Source organism: Entelurus aequoreus, linkage group LG01, assembly GCF_033978785.1.
Source record: "Entelurus aequoreus isolate RoL-2023_Sb linkage group LG01, RoL_Eaeq_v1.1, whole genome shotgun sequence".
NCBI lineage: Eukaryota > Metazoa > Chordata > Actinopteri > Syngnathiformes > Syngnathidae > Entelurus > Entelurus aequoreus.
In genome coordinates, this window is record NC_084731.1 from 37,172,547 (window position 1) to 37,190,448 (window position 17,902).

At 38.9% G+C, this 17,902-nt stretch overlaps 1 protein-coding gene across 1 annotated transcript; it reads left to right on the forward strand.

Annotated features, from left to right (window-relative positions):
* Positions 1 to 885: 885 nt before the first annotated feature.
* Positions 886 to 17,303, forward strand: gnat1 (guanine nucleotide binding protein (G protein), alpha transducing activity polypeptide 1). The gene is made up of 9 exons (XM_062049370.1): positions 886 to 1,120; positions 2,171 to 2,213; positions 5,949 to 6,090; positions 6,171 to 6,328; positions 6,394 to 6,522; positions 6,594 to 6,723; positions 14,320 to 14,473; positions 14,536 to 14,729; positions 16,822 to 17,303. Exons 1-8 carry the CDS (start codon positions 1,015 to 1,017, stop codon positions 14,724 to 14,726), a joined length of 1,053 nt encoding a protein of 350 aa, XP_061905354.1. The 5' UTR covers positions 886 to 1,014; the 3' UTR covers positions 14,727 to 14,729; positions 16,822 to 17,303.
* The last annotated feature ends 599 nt before the right edge of the window (positions 17,304 to 17,902 follow it).

Sequence of the window (17,902 nt, forward strand, 5' to 3'; positions counted from 1 at the left end):
TTTTAAAATTTGGTGTAGGGTTTTGAATTTGAGGTTCGGGGTACAAATTGGGGTTGGTTTGTAATTAGGGTAAGGCTTTCAAACTAAGGTTAAAGTTTAAAAATAGGTCTTCAAACTAGGATTAGGTTTTTACAGAAGGGCTAAGGTTTTAAATATGGTTTTATTTTAGGGTTTCAAATTACGGCAAGGATTTCAATACGGGTTTGAAGTTACGGTTTCTCCGACATAAGTGAGATGTGAGTATGAAAGTTATGTCTTCTGATTGCGCACGCACACACACACACATGCACAACACACACAAGGAGTGTAATTGAAAGTGAGTAGATTAGAATACTTAACCATCTTCAGATTAAGGTCAATAAGATCTGTGGGGTGAAACTACAAAGCTCTTTAGATACTTCTTTCTGGAATATAGAAATGTACCGCTGGTGTACTGATATTTGTATACATACAAAATGTGTTAAAACTTCTGTCTGGAATAGTCTTTAAGAAACGTACTTTACATATGTTGATGTTTTCATGTATAATCAGGCCTTGGTATACTCTGTAAGAAATGTACTGCTTGTATTGTCATATACATTTAAACTTTGCAAGTAGTGACATGTTCATGTGGTTTTGGCAGCAAGTACCTCCATGCCGTACTGCAAGTGTGGATCATTGAAGGAACTTTCAGCAAGAAGTTCTCCCGGCTCTGCTTGAAGATAAGAACTTGAGCCGATGTTCATCTTCCGCTGAGCACAGCAGAGTTTCTCCAAAGGTTAAATCAGCCGTGTTCGCGCCCGTGCAGACGTTCACACCCCCTCGCCCAAAAAACACTCCTGTCCTTGCGCCTCATTGGCCTTCCCTGGTCAGGTGGGCAGAGGAATCCCCAAAATCCTGTCCTAAGTGGGGAAAATACTGCCAACGTTCTACCCAGTGCGGACTGCAGGCGCTTGAAACGAGGCCATCAGCTGAGAAACTTCTTCTGACCACTCGGCCTCAGAGCAACAGAGCGGCCCAAAGCGGGACCACAAGATGGGGGCTGGAGCGAGTGCTGAAGAAAAGCGCTCCAGAGAGCTGGAGAAGAAGCTGAAGGAAGACGCTGACAAGGATGCGAGGACGGTCAAACTGCTACTCTTAGGTAAAGTCATGCTGACTATTTACATATTTCATAAAAACATCTGCCCATGTCAACCTGAGGAGAGATGCACCCCAAGAAAAATACTCTAATTAAAAGATCAAAATGTATTCCACTCTACTAGTACAATTACAGTGGCAATAATTAATTATGATACATAATAAGCTATTATCATTTCCAGGCCTTCAAATGTTCCCCTTAAAAAAACACCACTGAATTGTTTTTAAGGGGGAACAAATTTACATTAAAAAGGGAAAGAAACCATATTTCCGAAGTATTGAATAAAGTTATTTTTTATGTTTTTAACCATTAAAATAAAAATGTCAGAACAAACATTTATGTCAACTCAATTTATCACATTTTTCTTAAACACTAAAGTATTACGTTGAGGTAACTAAAAAGATGGCAGTAAAATATTGGATGGTCTTCAAACATTATATAAATGATAAATAAAAATATATTTAAATACACATTTGTAATATTGTAATGATGATGAATAATTCATTCAATTATTTTAACCCTAAACAATTAACAAATAGAGTATTATATGATCAGCATTTTCCCCCAAGACATACAATCCTTAGGTATGAATGTTATTAATAATCAAAAATGTTTCCTTGACAGATAGTAAAGTTGGAAGTATAAAACATTTATTTTATAGTTTATCTAAGGATTAGGACATGATGTATTGTAATATGTATTCTTATGATTTGTTAAATATTTTATATATGCTAGTCGGTGTGATATGATGACAATGTAGGTCATCTTTGGAGCAGATTAAAAGTGCATTAAGAAGCATTATGAGTCATCATCTTCTTCAACCAGGAGGACACGCCCCTAATGTTGCTCCCCCAATCTTATCTGGGTAGCTCTGTCAGCTTCCCCGTGATTGGCTTAGAGCCCATTCTCAGCTAGCAGATAAAAAGTTGTTTGGATCAGGGAAAAAAAACATAAGCAGAAAACACATAAGTGAATATTAAACATTTTCAGCTTGCTCATGAAACATTCATTGGTGTTTTAATCATACTTTTTTTTTTATCTTTGGTTATATAGGTGCTGGCGAATCAGGAAAAAGCACAATTGTCAAACAGATGAAGTAAGCACTTTTCATTTCTGCATGTAAAATTAATAAGTCATTAGGAAGTCACAGATACCAAGGCATGACCTGACTCTGAGTCATATCATTACCATATTCTTAATATTTCAATGACCTTATTTATTAGCTTCATTGTGTATTAGAAATGAATATGAATGAAAACATATTTTAGCATCATGCAAACTACAACCACAACAAGAAAATCTTCCATTACTAAGAAATGTTAAATAGTTTTACCCGTAAAACGATACTGACTTTATTTATAGGAACTATTTAACTCTACGATAAAGTTATTATTCACCTCGTTTAATTGGTTGTTTTTCCACATTAAATTTGACTTCATTATTGTTCTTAGGTATAAATTTTACTATATTACATTATTATATGTGTGTGTAGTTATGTGGTCATTTTATTCATAATAATTAATTAACAGTATAGTTATTATATTAAAGTTTTACTTGAAGTTTGTTATGAGTTTTATTGACATCATTTTTAAACAATTGGAAGTAATTACATGTGTAAAAGCAGTGTTGGGACTAACGCGTTAAAAAGTAACACGTTACTGTAACGCCGTTAGTTTCGGCGGTAACTAGTAATCTAACGCGTTATTTTTTATATGCAGTAACTCAGTTACCGTTACTGCATGATGCGTTACTGCGTTATTTTACGTTATTTTTATGTAGTATCTGCTAGAAACAGAAGATCTGAGTGTGTTTTATTGGAGCGCTGTCGTGGAAAAGAAGAGGCGTGCTTTCTGTGGGTGGGGGAAAGCACGCCACCTTATCACAGGGCCAACATAGATAGACAGACAACATTCACACACTAGGGCCAATTTTTAGTGTTGCCAATCAACCTATCCCCAGGTGTAAAAGTGCCTATGAAATTAAAAAATATATATACAAGTGATATTTATTCAAAATATGAAAAATAAGCAGAGGTTTAGAGGTTTGCAATTGTAAATACATGGGGTTTTATTTAATTATGTTTAAAAATAAAAATCTAATACAGTGGGTACGGAAAGTATTCAGACCCCTTTAAATGTTTCACTCTGTTTCATTGCAGCCATTTGCGAAAATCAAAAAAGTTATTTTTTTTATATCTGGTTAGTGTACACTCAGCACCCCATCTTAAAAGAAAAAAACAAAAACGTTGACATTTTTGCAAGTCTATTAAAAAAAAAAAAAAGACAAAAATCACAAGTACATAAGTATTCAGACCCTTTGCTCAATACTTTGTTGATGCACCTTTGGAAGCAATTACAGGCTCGAGTCTTTTTGAATACGATGCCACAGACTTGGCACACCTATCTTTGGGCAGTTTCAACCATTCCTCTTTGCAGCACCCCCCAAGCTCCATCAGACTGAATAGGAAGTGTTGTTTTTTATCCAGGATGTCTCTGCACATTGCTGCATTAATCTTAGTCAGGGAGGTGACCAAGAACCTGATGGTCACTCTGCCAGCTACAGCCTTCCTCTGAGAGAGAGAGGGGAACTTTCCAGAAGGACAACCATCTCTGCAGCAATCCACCAATCAGGCCTGTATGGTAGAGTGGCCAGATGGAAGCCATTTCTTAGTAAAACGTTTGCCAAAATGCACCTGATAAGACTCTCAGATCATGAGAAACAAAATTATCTGGTCTGATGAGACAAAGATTGAACTCTTTGTCCTGAATGCCAGTCGCCATGTTTGGAGGAAACCAGGCACCGATCATCACCAGGCCAATACCATTCATACAGTGAAGCATGGGAGTGGCAGCATCATGCTGTGGGGATGTTTATCAGTGGCAGGAACTGGGAGACTCGTCAGGATGGAGAGAAAGATGAATGCAGTAATGTACAGAGCAGGGCTGGACAATTAATGAAATTTTAATTTCAATTTAGATAATGGCTTCTCACAATTATGAAAATATACTATTTAAAAAAAACGATTAATGGGTGGCGCGACGTGCATGCAAATACTGGAGCTTGTGGCGGTGAAACAGATGAGGAGCGAATGAGAGAGAAAAGAGCATGTCGACTAGAAGTATGGGATGTCAACATGGTTGCTATTTTTTATTTGAAACAACGCTAGTATGCCTAATCAATAATCACTAAGCTCATCAAAAGAGTAAGGCATATATTTTCCGCGTTCACGTAGCCGCGGACGGAGTCACATAATTGGCCGATAAAACGGAATCTGCTGTTAAAAGCAGAATATCACGGAAATTGACATAAATGTAAGTGAAATGTTGTCATTGTGAGGAGAAGAAACTGCGACGCTAAAGCTAGCAAGAATAATCCATACACCCACAACACATCTCATCTGCTTGTGTTGTTGTGAACGACATCATCAATAAAACATTAATGTACAAACAAGGCAGCAGTCGCAACTTGAGAGGCCCCCTTTTTTTACAGCCTCAAGTGAGTCGCCGCTTTACTCATTAAGCTGGGAACAACACCACAGCACACCTCCCCCTTCACAATAATAGCACGATGTGCCACAATTATTATGCTTTATTATTATACTGGTCGAAATTGTCTAAAGATGTATTGCACCAAAAATTAGAGGACTTTTGCATTTAATTAACAAACATTTTATCAAATTATATTTGACACAAAAAGCACACATTCTAGGGTGGTAAAAAAGGTGTAAAATGTAAAAAACTGAATTAAAATTTGTTTTAACAGAATAACTGAATTGTATTGTTTTTTTATATTGCTATTATAAATTAACTTTATTTGTATTGCTATTATTATTTTACTTGTTGTGGTTTATTTGTTACTCATTTATATCCAGTTTTATCCAAACTATATTTAAAGTTGAATTTTGGTGGTACAATAAATACTCACCTTTTTAAGTGGGGGGGCTTCTCTTAACAATATGTCAAAGGCCTTTTTATTGGTCAGTATCTTTGGTATTTTCCATTCAAATGTGTTGAGAGCGGAAGTAGTCAAAATAGATAGATGGGAATGTTTGGGCACCTCACGATTTAATTCGATTGCGATTCTTGGGGTGACGGTTCCATACAGGTTACAGGTTACAAAAGCTCCCGCTGACGTACATACGTGCAGTGTTGGCCTTAAAAAAACATTTTTTGAAATAAAAAAACAAAACAAATTATTTGCAAAAATCACAGCATGTTAATTAACCTAAAAAAATAAAATAAAGCAACTGCAACCCCAACCCTATCCCAGCTTTACAATACTTAGGACAGAAATGTACAAAGCAATGAGAATACAATATTAAACAATAGTTAAAAAAGGAAATCCAAAAATTGACAAAAGCAACATTATCAATAATAATAATGATATCAATAATGATTGTAAAAATTCAAAAATTGGTTCTTTGAAGAAAAAATGTTTTTAAAAATTACACGGAAAACTTTTTTTTAATTGATTCTCAAAAATTGTGAATCAATTTATATTTGGAATAAATCAAGATTGTGATTTGGACGTAAATCGATTTTTTTTATCACCCCTTCTAGTCATCATTTGAGAAAAAAAGTTTCCAACATAATGTTCTGAGGAGATCCCGCCCACAAAATTGGACTTGGTTGCAAATCTTTTTTGGATTGGTTGCATAAGACACACATTTCTCTCCATATAAATAAACTTCTATAAGAAAAAAATTTTTTTAGAGTTGAGATGTTTAACGTTTTTTCTCCATTGACATTGTTGTTATTACCTGATCTCCACTTCCTTTACGCCGGTAGCACTAATCGCGACTATCGCTAACGTAACTGTTTCTGCGGCACAGAATTATCCACAAAGACGGTTACTCGCTTGAAGAGTGCTTGGAGTTCATCACCATCATCTACAGCAACACTCTGCAGTCCATCATGGCCATCGTGAAGGGCATGACCATGCTCAACATCAACTATGGACACTCGGATCATCAGGTCACACACAAACACACACACACTACACGCACACACACATACACACTAACAAGAGTGAAGTAACACGCTGAACTCCACAGGACGACGCTAGGAAGCTGATGCACCTTGCAGACACCATCGAGGAAGGCACGATGCCCAAAGAGCTGTCAGACATCATTCTGCGTCTGTGGAAGGACTCGGGCATCCAGGCGTGTTTCGACCGCGCCTCAGAGTACCAGCTCAATGACTCTGCTGGATAGTAAGAACGCTTCGGCAGAGCAAGAGTCAAAGAGAACGTGTCTGAGTGTTGTCTTCTGGTCTTAGCTACCTGAACGACCTGGAGCGTCTCGTCCAGCCGGGCTACGTGCCCACCGAGCAGGATGTGCTGCGCTCCAGAGTCAAGACCACCGGCATCATCGAGACACAGTTCGGCTTGAAAGATCTCAACTTCAGGTGACGGAGCGTTCTTCCTCTCCTTCTTTTCTCCTTTCTTGTCCTAAATGTTCTTCTCACTCTTGGTGCAGGATGTTCGATGTGGGGGGTCAGAGGTCGGAGAGAAAGAAGTGGATCCACTGTTTCGAGGGCGTGACCTGCATCATCTTTATCGCCGCGTTGAGCGCCTACGACATGGTGCTGGTGGAGGACGATGAAGTGGTATGATATGTTGCAGCACATGGAAAGAGGGGTTGGGGCATGAAGCTAATCAAACTCGAGTATTACCTCAAAGATGGTTTTATCTGCAAGGACCTCCGCTTACATACATAATAGTTTCGCTTCAAACACGCGGCTCGAATTCAGGGTCGGCCTTGTACGACATATTGTCAGTTTCCCTGTTCTATTGTTATTGCAGCGGGTATATTATGGGTAATATTATATTAATATAATGCAGATGTAAAATACCTCAGAAGAAGGATTCAGCTATGGGAGTGAGCGAGGGACAGAGAGATAGTGTTGCTTTAGACTTGATATCATATATAGGAAGTGATAAAACATTTTTTGAACAGCCAGTCATAACTCAAAACACCATATTTACAAATATTCAAAGTGTAAATATGGTAGAATAGTACATGCAATGTTGTGTTTCTACAGATTTTACACAGTTCAGGTAGAAAAGGTGAAAAAAATATTTAAAAAACGGCTGCAATTAGAGAGCGTCCTACCAGCTCCATCCGAGCAGGTGAGATAAGTTCCTTCCAGGTAAGATCCAGATAAGTTTAGTGGTCCATTTAAGCTTGCCATCAAAACCTGAGAGAAGAGACAAATCAATTAATGTGTACATCATTTAAATGCTTATAACAGTAGACACTTATTGCCACATAGTCACATTTCCATATTGTTAAGTTAAAGTACCAATGATTGTCACACACACTAGGTGTGGCGAAATTATTCTCTGCATTTGACCCATCACTCTTGATCACCCCCTGGGAGGTGAGGGGAGCAGTGGGCAGCAGTGGTGGCCGCGCCCGGGAATCATTTTTGGTGATTTAACCCCCAATTCCAACCCTTGATGCTGAATGCCAAGCAAGGAGGTAATGGGTCCCATTTTTATAGTCTTTGGTATGACTCAGCCGGGGTTTGAACTCACAACCTACCGATCTCAGGGCAGACACTCTAACCACTAGGCCACTGAGTAGGTATTGTAGGGATGTGCCGATCGATCAGCCACCGATCAATATCTGACGATTTTCATGAATAAGTATGTGATTGCCATTGCCAATTATTGAAACTGTATTTATTTTTAGTCCCCCAGCTGACAAGCGGCTAGCAGCTAATTATGTGTCTCCATACACTGTGTGGAGGCGCTCTTCTAATAATAGTCATCTCCATTACAGCAAAAAAAAACCTGCATTTCAAGTAATATTGTCACTGAAGACGAGGCTAAACATGCAAACCGAGAGCAAGCCAGGAGCAGGCATGCTAATAGCAAAGCTAACCGCTAAGCTAGCTTGAAACAACAGAAGAAACAAGTGCTTAGTATAGTTTAAGAAGCGTAGATGGAAGCGGGTTACAGAAGAAAGCAAGCAATTATTAACGTGAAATTAACAAGTAGATTAATAAGAGTTGGAGAGAGGATAATATAACAACAACTGTTGGTGTGTCAGCATTGTCAGAGTCAGTACACAGCACTTGAGAGGGCGAAGCGATCCATAAATTGGTAGTATCAGTATATGATCAATATTAAGGGTATTGAGGTTGATATTTTTATTTTCTTAAAATGATTGTTTTGTTATTTTTGTTAATGTTTATAAACTATGGGAATTATTCCCTGGACAACTTAGTATAAATACAGCAATATCACCATATTATACTAATTCATCAAAAGATAAATAATGTAGTGATCTCTACTCCATTCAGACTTGTCGATCCTCACATCAAATTGCGGCTGTTTTCTCCTTGTAATGGCGAAAAGACTTCTTTTCTAATGACTCACAGTTTTTCGCCATCGTATCAAAGCCGGTGCAATGTTATTTTCCACTAAATAGTTGAGAAATATTGCGTGTCGCGCTATAGTAAATAATGACTCTCGGTGGACAAGCCCTACCAATATGGCAGCTGGTAATCGCATTGTGGAATACTTTAGCCAAAAATCCGATGGCTTGTATTCCGTCACATGACTTCTTCCCAGAGGTGAAAAACGGTGGTGGTCAACCAAGCCTTAGAAGGCTGTTGTGCAGCAAGCAGTGCAAACTCTCTGAGTACACAAGCAGCCTAGCTATTACAGCAAAAAGCAGATATGAGCAAAAAATCGAACTATCCAATGGAATAGATCCCTATAATTTATTAAAAAAATAAAATTTAAAAAAAGAGTTGTCGTGTGGAGTTCCCAGACACATCATTCAAAACAGATAAAGACATTGAAAAGCATGGAAGCCTACAACTTCTTTGTGTGTGGCTGGGTCAAGGAAATTGGTATCAGGACTCTCCCGGATAAATATGCATCGTTTTTGCTCGGGTAAGGTTGCATTTCACGATTCAACGTTGCGCCTTGGGAGGACTCATCCATGTAAACATAGACAACGAGTACCTCACAGCTGACACCCGTGAATGCATATCCATTTAGCACACTAACAATTATTGACTCATCACCATATTAGATTTTTTGTCCCACTATCTTATGTACTGTACTTGTGCACAAAATAGACAATAGGGGAGACGTAGAAGTACCTTTCCTGACAAAGTATCATTGACTCTGACTTTCTGTTTGTTAAAAATTAAAATACAAACAACATCAAAATAATAATTCAATGGGATGTACTAAACGAGTAAAATATATTTACAAATATATCAAATAAACCTTTAATGATGTAGTAACTGCAAACTTGTGCGTTCTTCGACTCTTCTCCCTTGGACTGGAGTGCGTGCCACTTTTTTGTCGTCTTTCGTAAAATCTTTCAGTTGTTTGCCGTGGCTTAGTTGTTAGAGCGCCAGCAACCTGAGGGTTCAGGGTTCAATCCCCGGCTTTCGCCATCCTAGTCATGTCGCTTTACCCTTGGTCCTGATTAGGGATGTCCGATAATGGCTTTTTTGCCGATATCCGATATTCCGATATTGTCCAACTCTTAATTACCGATACCGATATCAACCGATGCCGATATATACAGTCGTGGAATTAACACATTATTATGCCTAATTTTGTTGTGATGCCCCGCTGGATGCATTAAACAATGTAACAAGGTTTTCCAAAATAAATCAACTCAAGTTATGGAAAAAAGTGCCAACATGGCACTGCCATATTTATTATTGAAGTCACAAAGTGCATTATTTTTTTTAACATGCCTTAAAACAGCAGCTCGGAATGTGGGACATGCTCTCCCTGAAATAATCCTGATACCCACTACAACTATGGGAAACACTGTACTTTGACTTTCACAAAGTGCATTTTTTATTTTTTTTTAATAAACATGACTCAAAACAACAGCTACAAAAACAATGAAGGCACACAGCTTCAGTCCAGAGTATACTATAAACTGGGCTCAATCTGCCCTGTTCTTAACGTATTCGTATGAGTAACAAAAATGTGCAAATAAAAACAAGAAAGGCACAAAAATAAAAAGCTGCTTCCGTCTAGACTAGTAGAAAACACAGCCATCCTTTAAAGTGCATGAACATTAATAAAACTGCTTTAGTCTAGACTAGTAGAAAACACAGCCATCCTTTAAAGTGCATGGGGAAAAAGGCACAAAACATAAATAAAACAGCTTCACTCAGTCCAGACTATTAGTCTATTTGTGCAACAGATGAAGCTCAAAGAGTGGGCTAATTATTTTTCTCCTTGTCATCACGTGTGAGAGGTACATTTTTCTGAATGAAATCAAGCATCTGCAAGGGGTTCTGGGTATTTGTTCTGTTGTGTTTATGTTGTCTTACGGTGCGGATGTTCTCCCGAAATGTGTTTGTCATTCTTGTTTGGTGTGGGTTCACAGTGTGGCGCATATTTGTAACAGTGTTAAAGTTGTTTATACGGGCACCCTCAGTGTGACCTGTATGGCTGTTGATCAAGTATGCTTACATTCGCGAGTGTGTGTGTCAAGCCTTAGATATTATGTGACTGGGCCAGTACTCAAAGGCAGCGCCCTCAAGGATTAATTGGCGCTCTGTACATCTTCCTGCATCCGTGTACACAGCGGCGTTTTATAAAGTCACAAATTTTACTTTTGGAAACCGATACCGATAATCTTGAAACCGATACCGATAATTTCCGATATTACTTTTTTAAAGCATTTATCGGCCGATAATATCGAACATCCCTAGTCCTGATGGGTCGTTGTTAGGGCCTTGCATGGCAGCTCCCGCCATCAGTGTGTGAATGTGTGTGTGAATGTGGAAATAGTGTCAAAGCGCTTTGAGTACCTTGAAGGTAGAAAAGCATAGTAAAACTAATTTACCGTTTTTGATTTCGAAACACACGCATTTTTCTTCGAGATAGAGGGACAAACCCTACTTGACGACCACGCATATTTAATGAGCCGGACGTGACGTCATGTAAATCCAAGCAATAGTTCTATAATTGAGGCGCAAAACACTGATAGATAGATAGATAGATAGATAGATAGATAGATAGATAGATAGATAGATAGATAGATAGATAGATAGATAGATAGATAGATAGATAGATAGATAGATAGATAGATAGATAGATAGATAGATAGATAGATAGATAGATAGATAGATAGATAGATAGTACTTTGATTCCTTCAGGAGAGTTCCCTCAGGAAAATTAAAATTCCAGCAGCAGTGTACAAAATTGAGATCAAATTTAAAAAGTAAAAAGTAAATAATGGGGATATAAATGGAAACATAATAGAAAAATATTACAATAGAATAAAAATAAAAAGCAACAATTAGAATAAAAATATAACAGTAAAATAAGAATATAACAAGAGAAACGAGGCAGTAGTGACCATGTTATGAAAAAGTATTGCACAGAGAGGAGTTGTACAGTCTAATGTTGTGTGGGACAAAGGAGTTTTTTAGTAAAGTGCAAATTACTTCGATACCTTTATCTACTTGACTAATTCACACTTTAAAGTGCTTCCCAATATAGTTAATAACAACACATTGTTACCTTACGTTACGTTAGAAACGGTAGAAAACTGCGTTACGTTAGAAAACCAGCTTAAACTCCAATGCTAACTTCTCAAAGGTATCTCAATGAACGCAGCTAGCTAAGCGAATGGAGAGTGCAGTGCCAGACTCGCCAATTAGTTCAAGTAGAAGAGACACTTTTTTCACCTTTGTCGGTTCTGGTAGGAGGCATCCTACAGATGGATATGTTGCGCCCCTAAAATGACCAAACGTCGTCTCTTCGGTGCAATATTTATTCAAGAAACCCACGGTTCATATTACAGGCATTTTCTGATATAATTTTTCCCGCTATTTACTGTTTCACTTCCTGTTTCCTTCTCGAGCATGCGCATTACACGCATAACCTAAGAAATGACGCAGCTCCCCTTCCCAATACTCATAACCAATCATACATAGAGATGAATATGAAAAATGAAAAACATTGCATAATACATTTAACAAAAACAAAATATGTATTATTCTATTTATGCATCATAATACAACTTTAGATTTTAAATCTAACTGTAGTTTCAGGGTGCTACATATACATTCAGTGTATGATTTATGATGTAATACATTTAGTTCGCCCTCAAAGCAGACTTGCACTATAGTGTTGTGTCGTTCGCGAACGATTCGTTCAAAAGAACGAATCTTTTGAGTGAACGTACTGAACCGAATCACTTCATGAACTGATTCGTTCCTTTCTCAGTTCAGTTGAGCTCCGCCGCGGCCATGCCGGTATGAGTGGAACTGGCGCATTCTGTGACTCACTGAACCCTCGACGTCGGCGAACGACGCAGCCAATGAGAGGGCGGGGGGAGGGACTGAGCGAACGATTCGTTCACCGCGGATTAACGACACGAATCACTCAGTGAACGACAACGCTCTCGCTCTCTGCTCTGCGGGGACGGGGGTTAAAGTGTAGGGCAGGCTGTTTTGAGAAGATTTAAAATAAAAATAATAACTAATGTATGTACACATACATAGGCTATTATTTACACAGTTATTGTAACAAAAATAAATTTCTCCTTGGGGATCAAATCTGATTCATATTATTATTATTATTATTATTATTATTATTATTATCCATTCTACTGCAACTGTTGTTGTTGATGTTGTTTAGTAGCTATCATCATCATTATAATAATGCTGATTTGCAATTAAACTGTACTGCTGCTGCAGAAGTGATTCGGTTCACGTACTGAACTGCGGCCACAGTGTGGCGCTGTGCCAGTCACTGATTCTAGTGATTCAGTACAGTCAAAAGAACTGCAGAAGTGATTCGGTTCACGTACTGAACTGCGGCCACAGTGTGGCGCTGTGCCAGTCACTGATTCTAGTGATTCAGTACAGTCAAAAGAACTGCAGAAGTGATTCGGTTCACGTACTGAACTGCGGCCACAGTGTGGTGCTGTGTCAGTCACTGATTCTAGTGATTCAGTACTGTCAAAAGAACTGCCGATCCCATCACTATTGCACTACCGGGCCACACAATGCAGCGATTGGTCCTGCTTGGTCACGTGATTGCGTGACGTCACTACACTAGAGTTGTCACCCGGCTTGCGTTATCATGACACTTTTATATGGTATCCTTCTTGTGCCATTTTTGTGATACTTTATTCGCACAAGTGGGAAAATAATCTCATTGCCAATAAAAAGCTGAAATGGGCAGTCCTCTGTTGTACAAGAGAAGAAATAAGTGAAACAAATATGCTCTCAATAGACTTTGCTGATTGTAGGGCTTGGGAGGCACGTCTCTTCACATCAAAACCTTATTTTACTACTATTGCTGACTTTTTTTTGTTGACGTTGTCAGGTTTGAATAATAATGATAAAATATTAACAATTAAAGTTAAATACTAATAAGCAAAAAAAAAAAAAAAAGTGTGTGATTATATGGTCTTGCATGTAAAATGTGTGATATAATGTCCGATACAAGCGGTCCTGCAGCGTGTTTACTTGTGCAAGGCTGGACAGCCAGTTAACATCTAAAGGTCCTCCAATAAGCATACAAGGTTGGTCTTTTCTTCTATTTTAGTCAAGGCATTTACAAATAATTACACAATAATTAATTGAACAATATTGCAGTCTAAAACAGCACACATGTCAATACAAACAATACTAAATAATTATAGTTTCTTATTACTTGCACATACAAAGCCTCCAGGGCAGAAGAGTATTAGAGAGTATCCAGTAACAAATGTGTCTGCATTATGAGCTTAATTTCATGAATTATTGTGGCCGAAAAAACAATTACCACTCCACCTCAACTTCAAGACAGCATGCGTCCATTCCAGATGGTAACAATGAATAGGTTATTGTTTTTCATACCTACCATTCTTCTCTGTTTCACTAATATCACTTGATCAAACCTTTTCTAACATTCCACACTACAAAATAATAAAATAATGTATGATTCCTGCTGATATCGTATTAGATCCACCTCAGCCAATACTCAAGGTTCCAATGTTTGTATCGCATCGGAAGTGAAATAGTTCAGAGTTTTAAGCATACTCCAAAATAAAACAAAAGCAAAGTCAAGTAAAACAGTCATCCCTTGAGTGCAGACTCTTTCCTGAGTCCTGTTTCTGGTCTGTGCTTATCATCAAAGGTACCTTTCACAAAAAAAGCCAAAGAAAAAGCCAACCTGTCGTTCTGCTACAGAGCAAATCTGTCTTCTTTCAGAACCGAATGCACGAGAGTCTGCACTTGTTCAACAGCATCTGCAACCATCGCTACTTCGCCGCCACGTCCATCGTCCTCTTCCTCAACAAGAAGGACGTCTTCTTGGAAAAGATCAAGAAGGCTCACCTCAGCATGTGCTTCCCCGACTACGACGGTGAGCTACCTCATCCGTCCTCTTCCAGCCGGCGTTTTTAATGTCATGGTCTTCTTCTTCAGGTCCCAACACCTATGAGGACGCAGGGAACTACATCAAACTGCAGTTCTTGGACCTGAACATGCGCCGAGACATCAAGGAGATCTACTCCCACATGACCTGCGCCACGGACACAGAGAACGTCAAGTTTGTGTTCGACGCCGTCACCGACATCATCATCAAAGAAAACCTGAAAGACTGCGGCCTCTTCTGAAAGGTCTCACAAACCGTGGAACATCTATTCATCCGTTACAAGTTCCAACCGCGGCCATCGCAACACATTTACTGAGACGTATTCTGTGGCTTTCAGCTTAACGCTGAATGGACCTTTTTTTTGTGGCCATGTGGCAGATGAGGCGGCAGCGAAAACGACTGAAAAGTAAACGGTCTTACAGGTGTAAAAAGAAGTTGAACTTGTTTGGGAGGAAAGTCTTAACATAAGTAAAATAAATTAATATAATTAAATAAAATTATTTGAAATAAAATCAAGTAAAACTAAACAAAGTTAAAATGAATTAAAATACAATTAAGTAAAGTTTTTTTTACTTATTGTGACTTAAAACATTGTACTGAGCAGCCAGGACGGCGACGTTGCAGTAGGTTGGTCTTCGGTTAAAGTCCCAATGATAGTCACACACACACTAGGTGTGGTGAAATGATTCTCTGCATTTGACCCATCCCCTTGTTCACCCCCTGGGAGGTGAGGGGAGCAGTGAGCAGCAGCGGTGGCCGCGCTCGGGAATCATTTCGGTAAACATTTGACGCTGAGTGCCAAGCAGGGAGGCAACGGGTCCCATTTTTATAGTCTTTGGTATGACTCGCCCGGGGTTTGATCTCATGACCTTCCAGTCTCAGGGTGGACACTCTAACCACAAGGCCACTGAGCAGGTTGTTATCATAAGGTTATCATCACATTTTCAAAATGAAAGTCTTTGTTGTCAATTCAAGACACACATGGCATCAAAATGACGTTTTCTTCTCTCCTCTTTGTAATCACAATACACTGTAACGATACAGTATATAACAATAACAGTATAGAGAACCGTGGAAGTCGCTTCCTAGCGGTTCCACTGACATACACTTCACAGGAGCCAGTCGTGCAAAGTTGAACAAAGTTTTAATGTACATAGATTTTATCACAAGTTTTCTCTCCAGCAGGACGCGACTTTTCAGCCACGTCCGTATCCTCTCTCTCCTCCTGCTCCCGGCCGCTTACTGCTAAAGACAACAGATGATTAGATCAACACGTACCACCTGTGAAATCTAATCCCCTGCCAGCTGTGTCTCGCCGTCAGCCCATGCCCCGGCCCTATCCGATGGTGCTCATCCTCAGCACCATAGACAGAGGAGGTGACCTTTGCTCCTGCAGGCGCGCTGGCCACACCTCCCTCCACAAGAACATTTTAAAATGTTAATAAGTATGTACATTTTTCCAAAAAATGGTGCGACTTTAGACGTCAGTCATATAAAAGTGTAAAATCATCATCAGCCGTTGTCAGTCCACTGCTGGACGAAAGCCTCAGCATGTTTCTGCCATAGTGAATGATCTCTCTTGGTGTACTCTTCATGCTGGTTATTAGCCTACACCTTCCACGCTGGCTTGGTGCGGGTTGGAAGGGGTATTTTACATCAGAGATCCTTCTCCTAGACTAATTGCCTTACTGGGCTGTTGAACTTAGTCTGTCCTGTTGGTTGTCCGCGCCCCAATTACCCAGGGACCCGCTCAGCTTTATGGCGCTGACCGCCCGCCAGTCACAAGAGAAGGTGCAAACGGTTCTTTGTGTGCATTTTATAGACGTTAGTTGGGACTCACTAACCCCACACACAACCTCCCATCTCATGCCTGGATGTAGTTTAACGTCATACCCAAAAAAGAAGTTGGTAAAAACAAATATATACTTACTAGTACATATGTGGATGGTGATGCTTGGGAGGCAAGTCTCTTCAAATGAAAAGCCTCTTCTTGAAATACTGTCAACTTTTTGTGTCATGTCAGACATATTGTACTGAGCAGCCAGGACAGACGCGTGTGTACAAATGTTGTTTTCTGGGTATCATCACATTCCCTTTCATGTCACAGTTATAAGATGTTGGCTTCCGCCCACCTCCAAAGACATGCATCTGGGGATAGGCTGATTGGCAACACTAAATTGGCCCTGGCGTGAATGTGAGTGCGAATGTTGTCTGTGTTGGCCCTGCGATGAGGCGGCGACTTGTCCAGGGTGTACCCCGCCTTCCCTGAGAGGGACGAGCGGTAGAAAATGGCTAGATGGATGAACTAACTGCTGTGATTTTTGTCTTCTTTGCAGAGTTGTGTCATGACCCTCCACCCCCATCCTCTAACCAAGCTAACATCAAGCGAGGACACCTGTCAATCATTTGGAACAACTTTTAGCTTTGGCGTCCGAGACCAAAGGTCAACAGAGACTAAATCCTGCAGAATTTACACTTGACTTTACTTTAGTCCAGATATGAAAGGTTTTGATTGTTTGGAGCGCAATGCAAAATGAGTAGCGACATGACAACATGGAAAAAGGAGAGAGCCCAGACCTAAAGCCTATCTCACTACCTGCAAGAGACGCACATCTGGGAGGCTAAACACCAGATCAAAATAGATTGTACACAATGTACACATATATGTACATGTTATGTACCCAATGTACACAATACAGGCTAGCCATGGAATAAATGCTCCTTTCTTAGATGATATTGCTAATTATGATGATTATGTGCAGAAAGTATTCCTTGTAAAAAATAAAATTTTGAACCAATAAAGCTTCTGTAGACAACACATCAGTTTCCCTTTGTTATTATTATTATTGTCATAAAAAAAAACAATACAACCTTTTGAAAAACACTTCATTAGATAGCTTCATGTCTCCAGTACAAACATTTAAAAATAAAAAAAATCAATGGCCTGTATTGGAATACAATCATATTTAATTGTATGCAACTTAATCAAAATTACAATATTTGATAAATAGAAATAAAATATTTTTAGAAGTGTGATGCAAATTTAAAATAACACTTTTTAAATCAAATGCACTGTAAAGTTCAGTGTGATACAGTGTTTGAGCAAAAATAAACAACATAAAAGGCCTTTTTACTGTAAATGATACTTTAAGAGCAGTCCTACCAAGTGAAAATACTACACTCAAAGTTTTATAAGAGAGATGGACATTTATTGATGATTAAAGAAAAGCAACATAACTTGTCACACCAAACCAAAACTTTGAAAAACTGAAGTTCATTCATTTCATTTAATGACTTTTATGGGGTTGCAGTGATAGAGATAGATTAGTTTCAATATAACATTTTGACATCTTCACATAACATCATTTTACATTTAAAAAACTCAAGTAAAGACCCGCGTAAATAGTAAAGTAAATA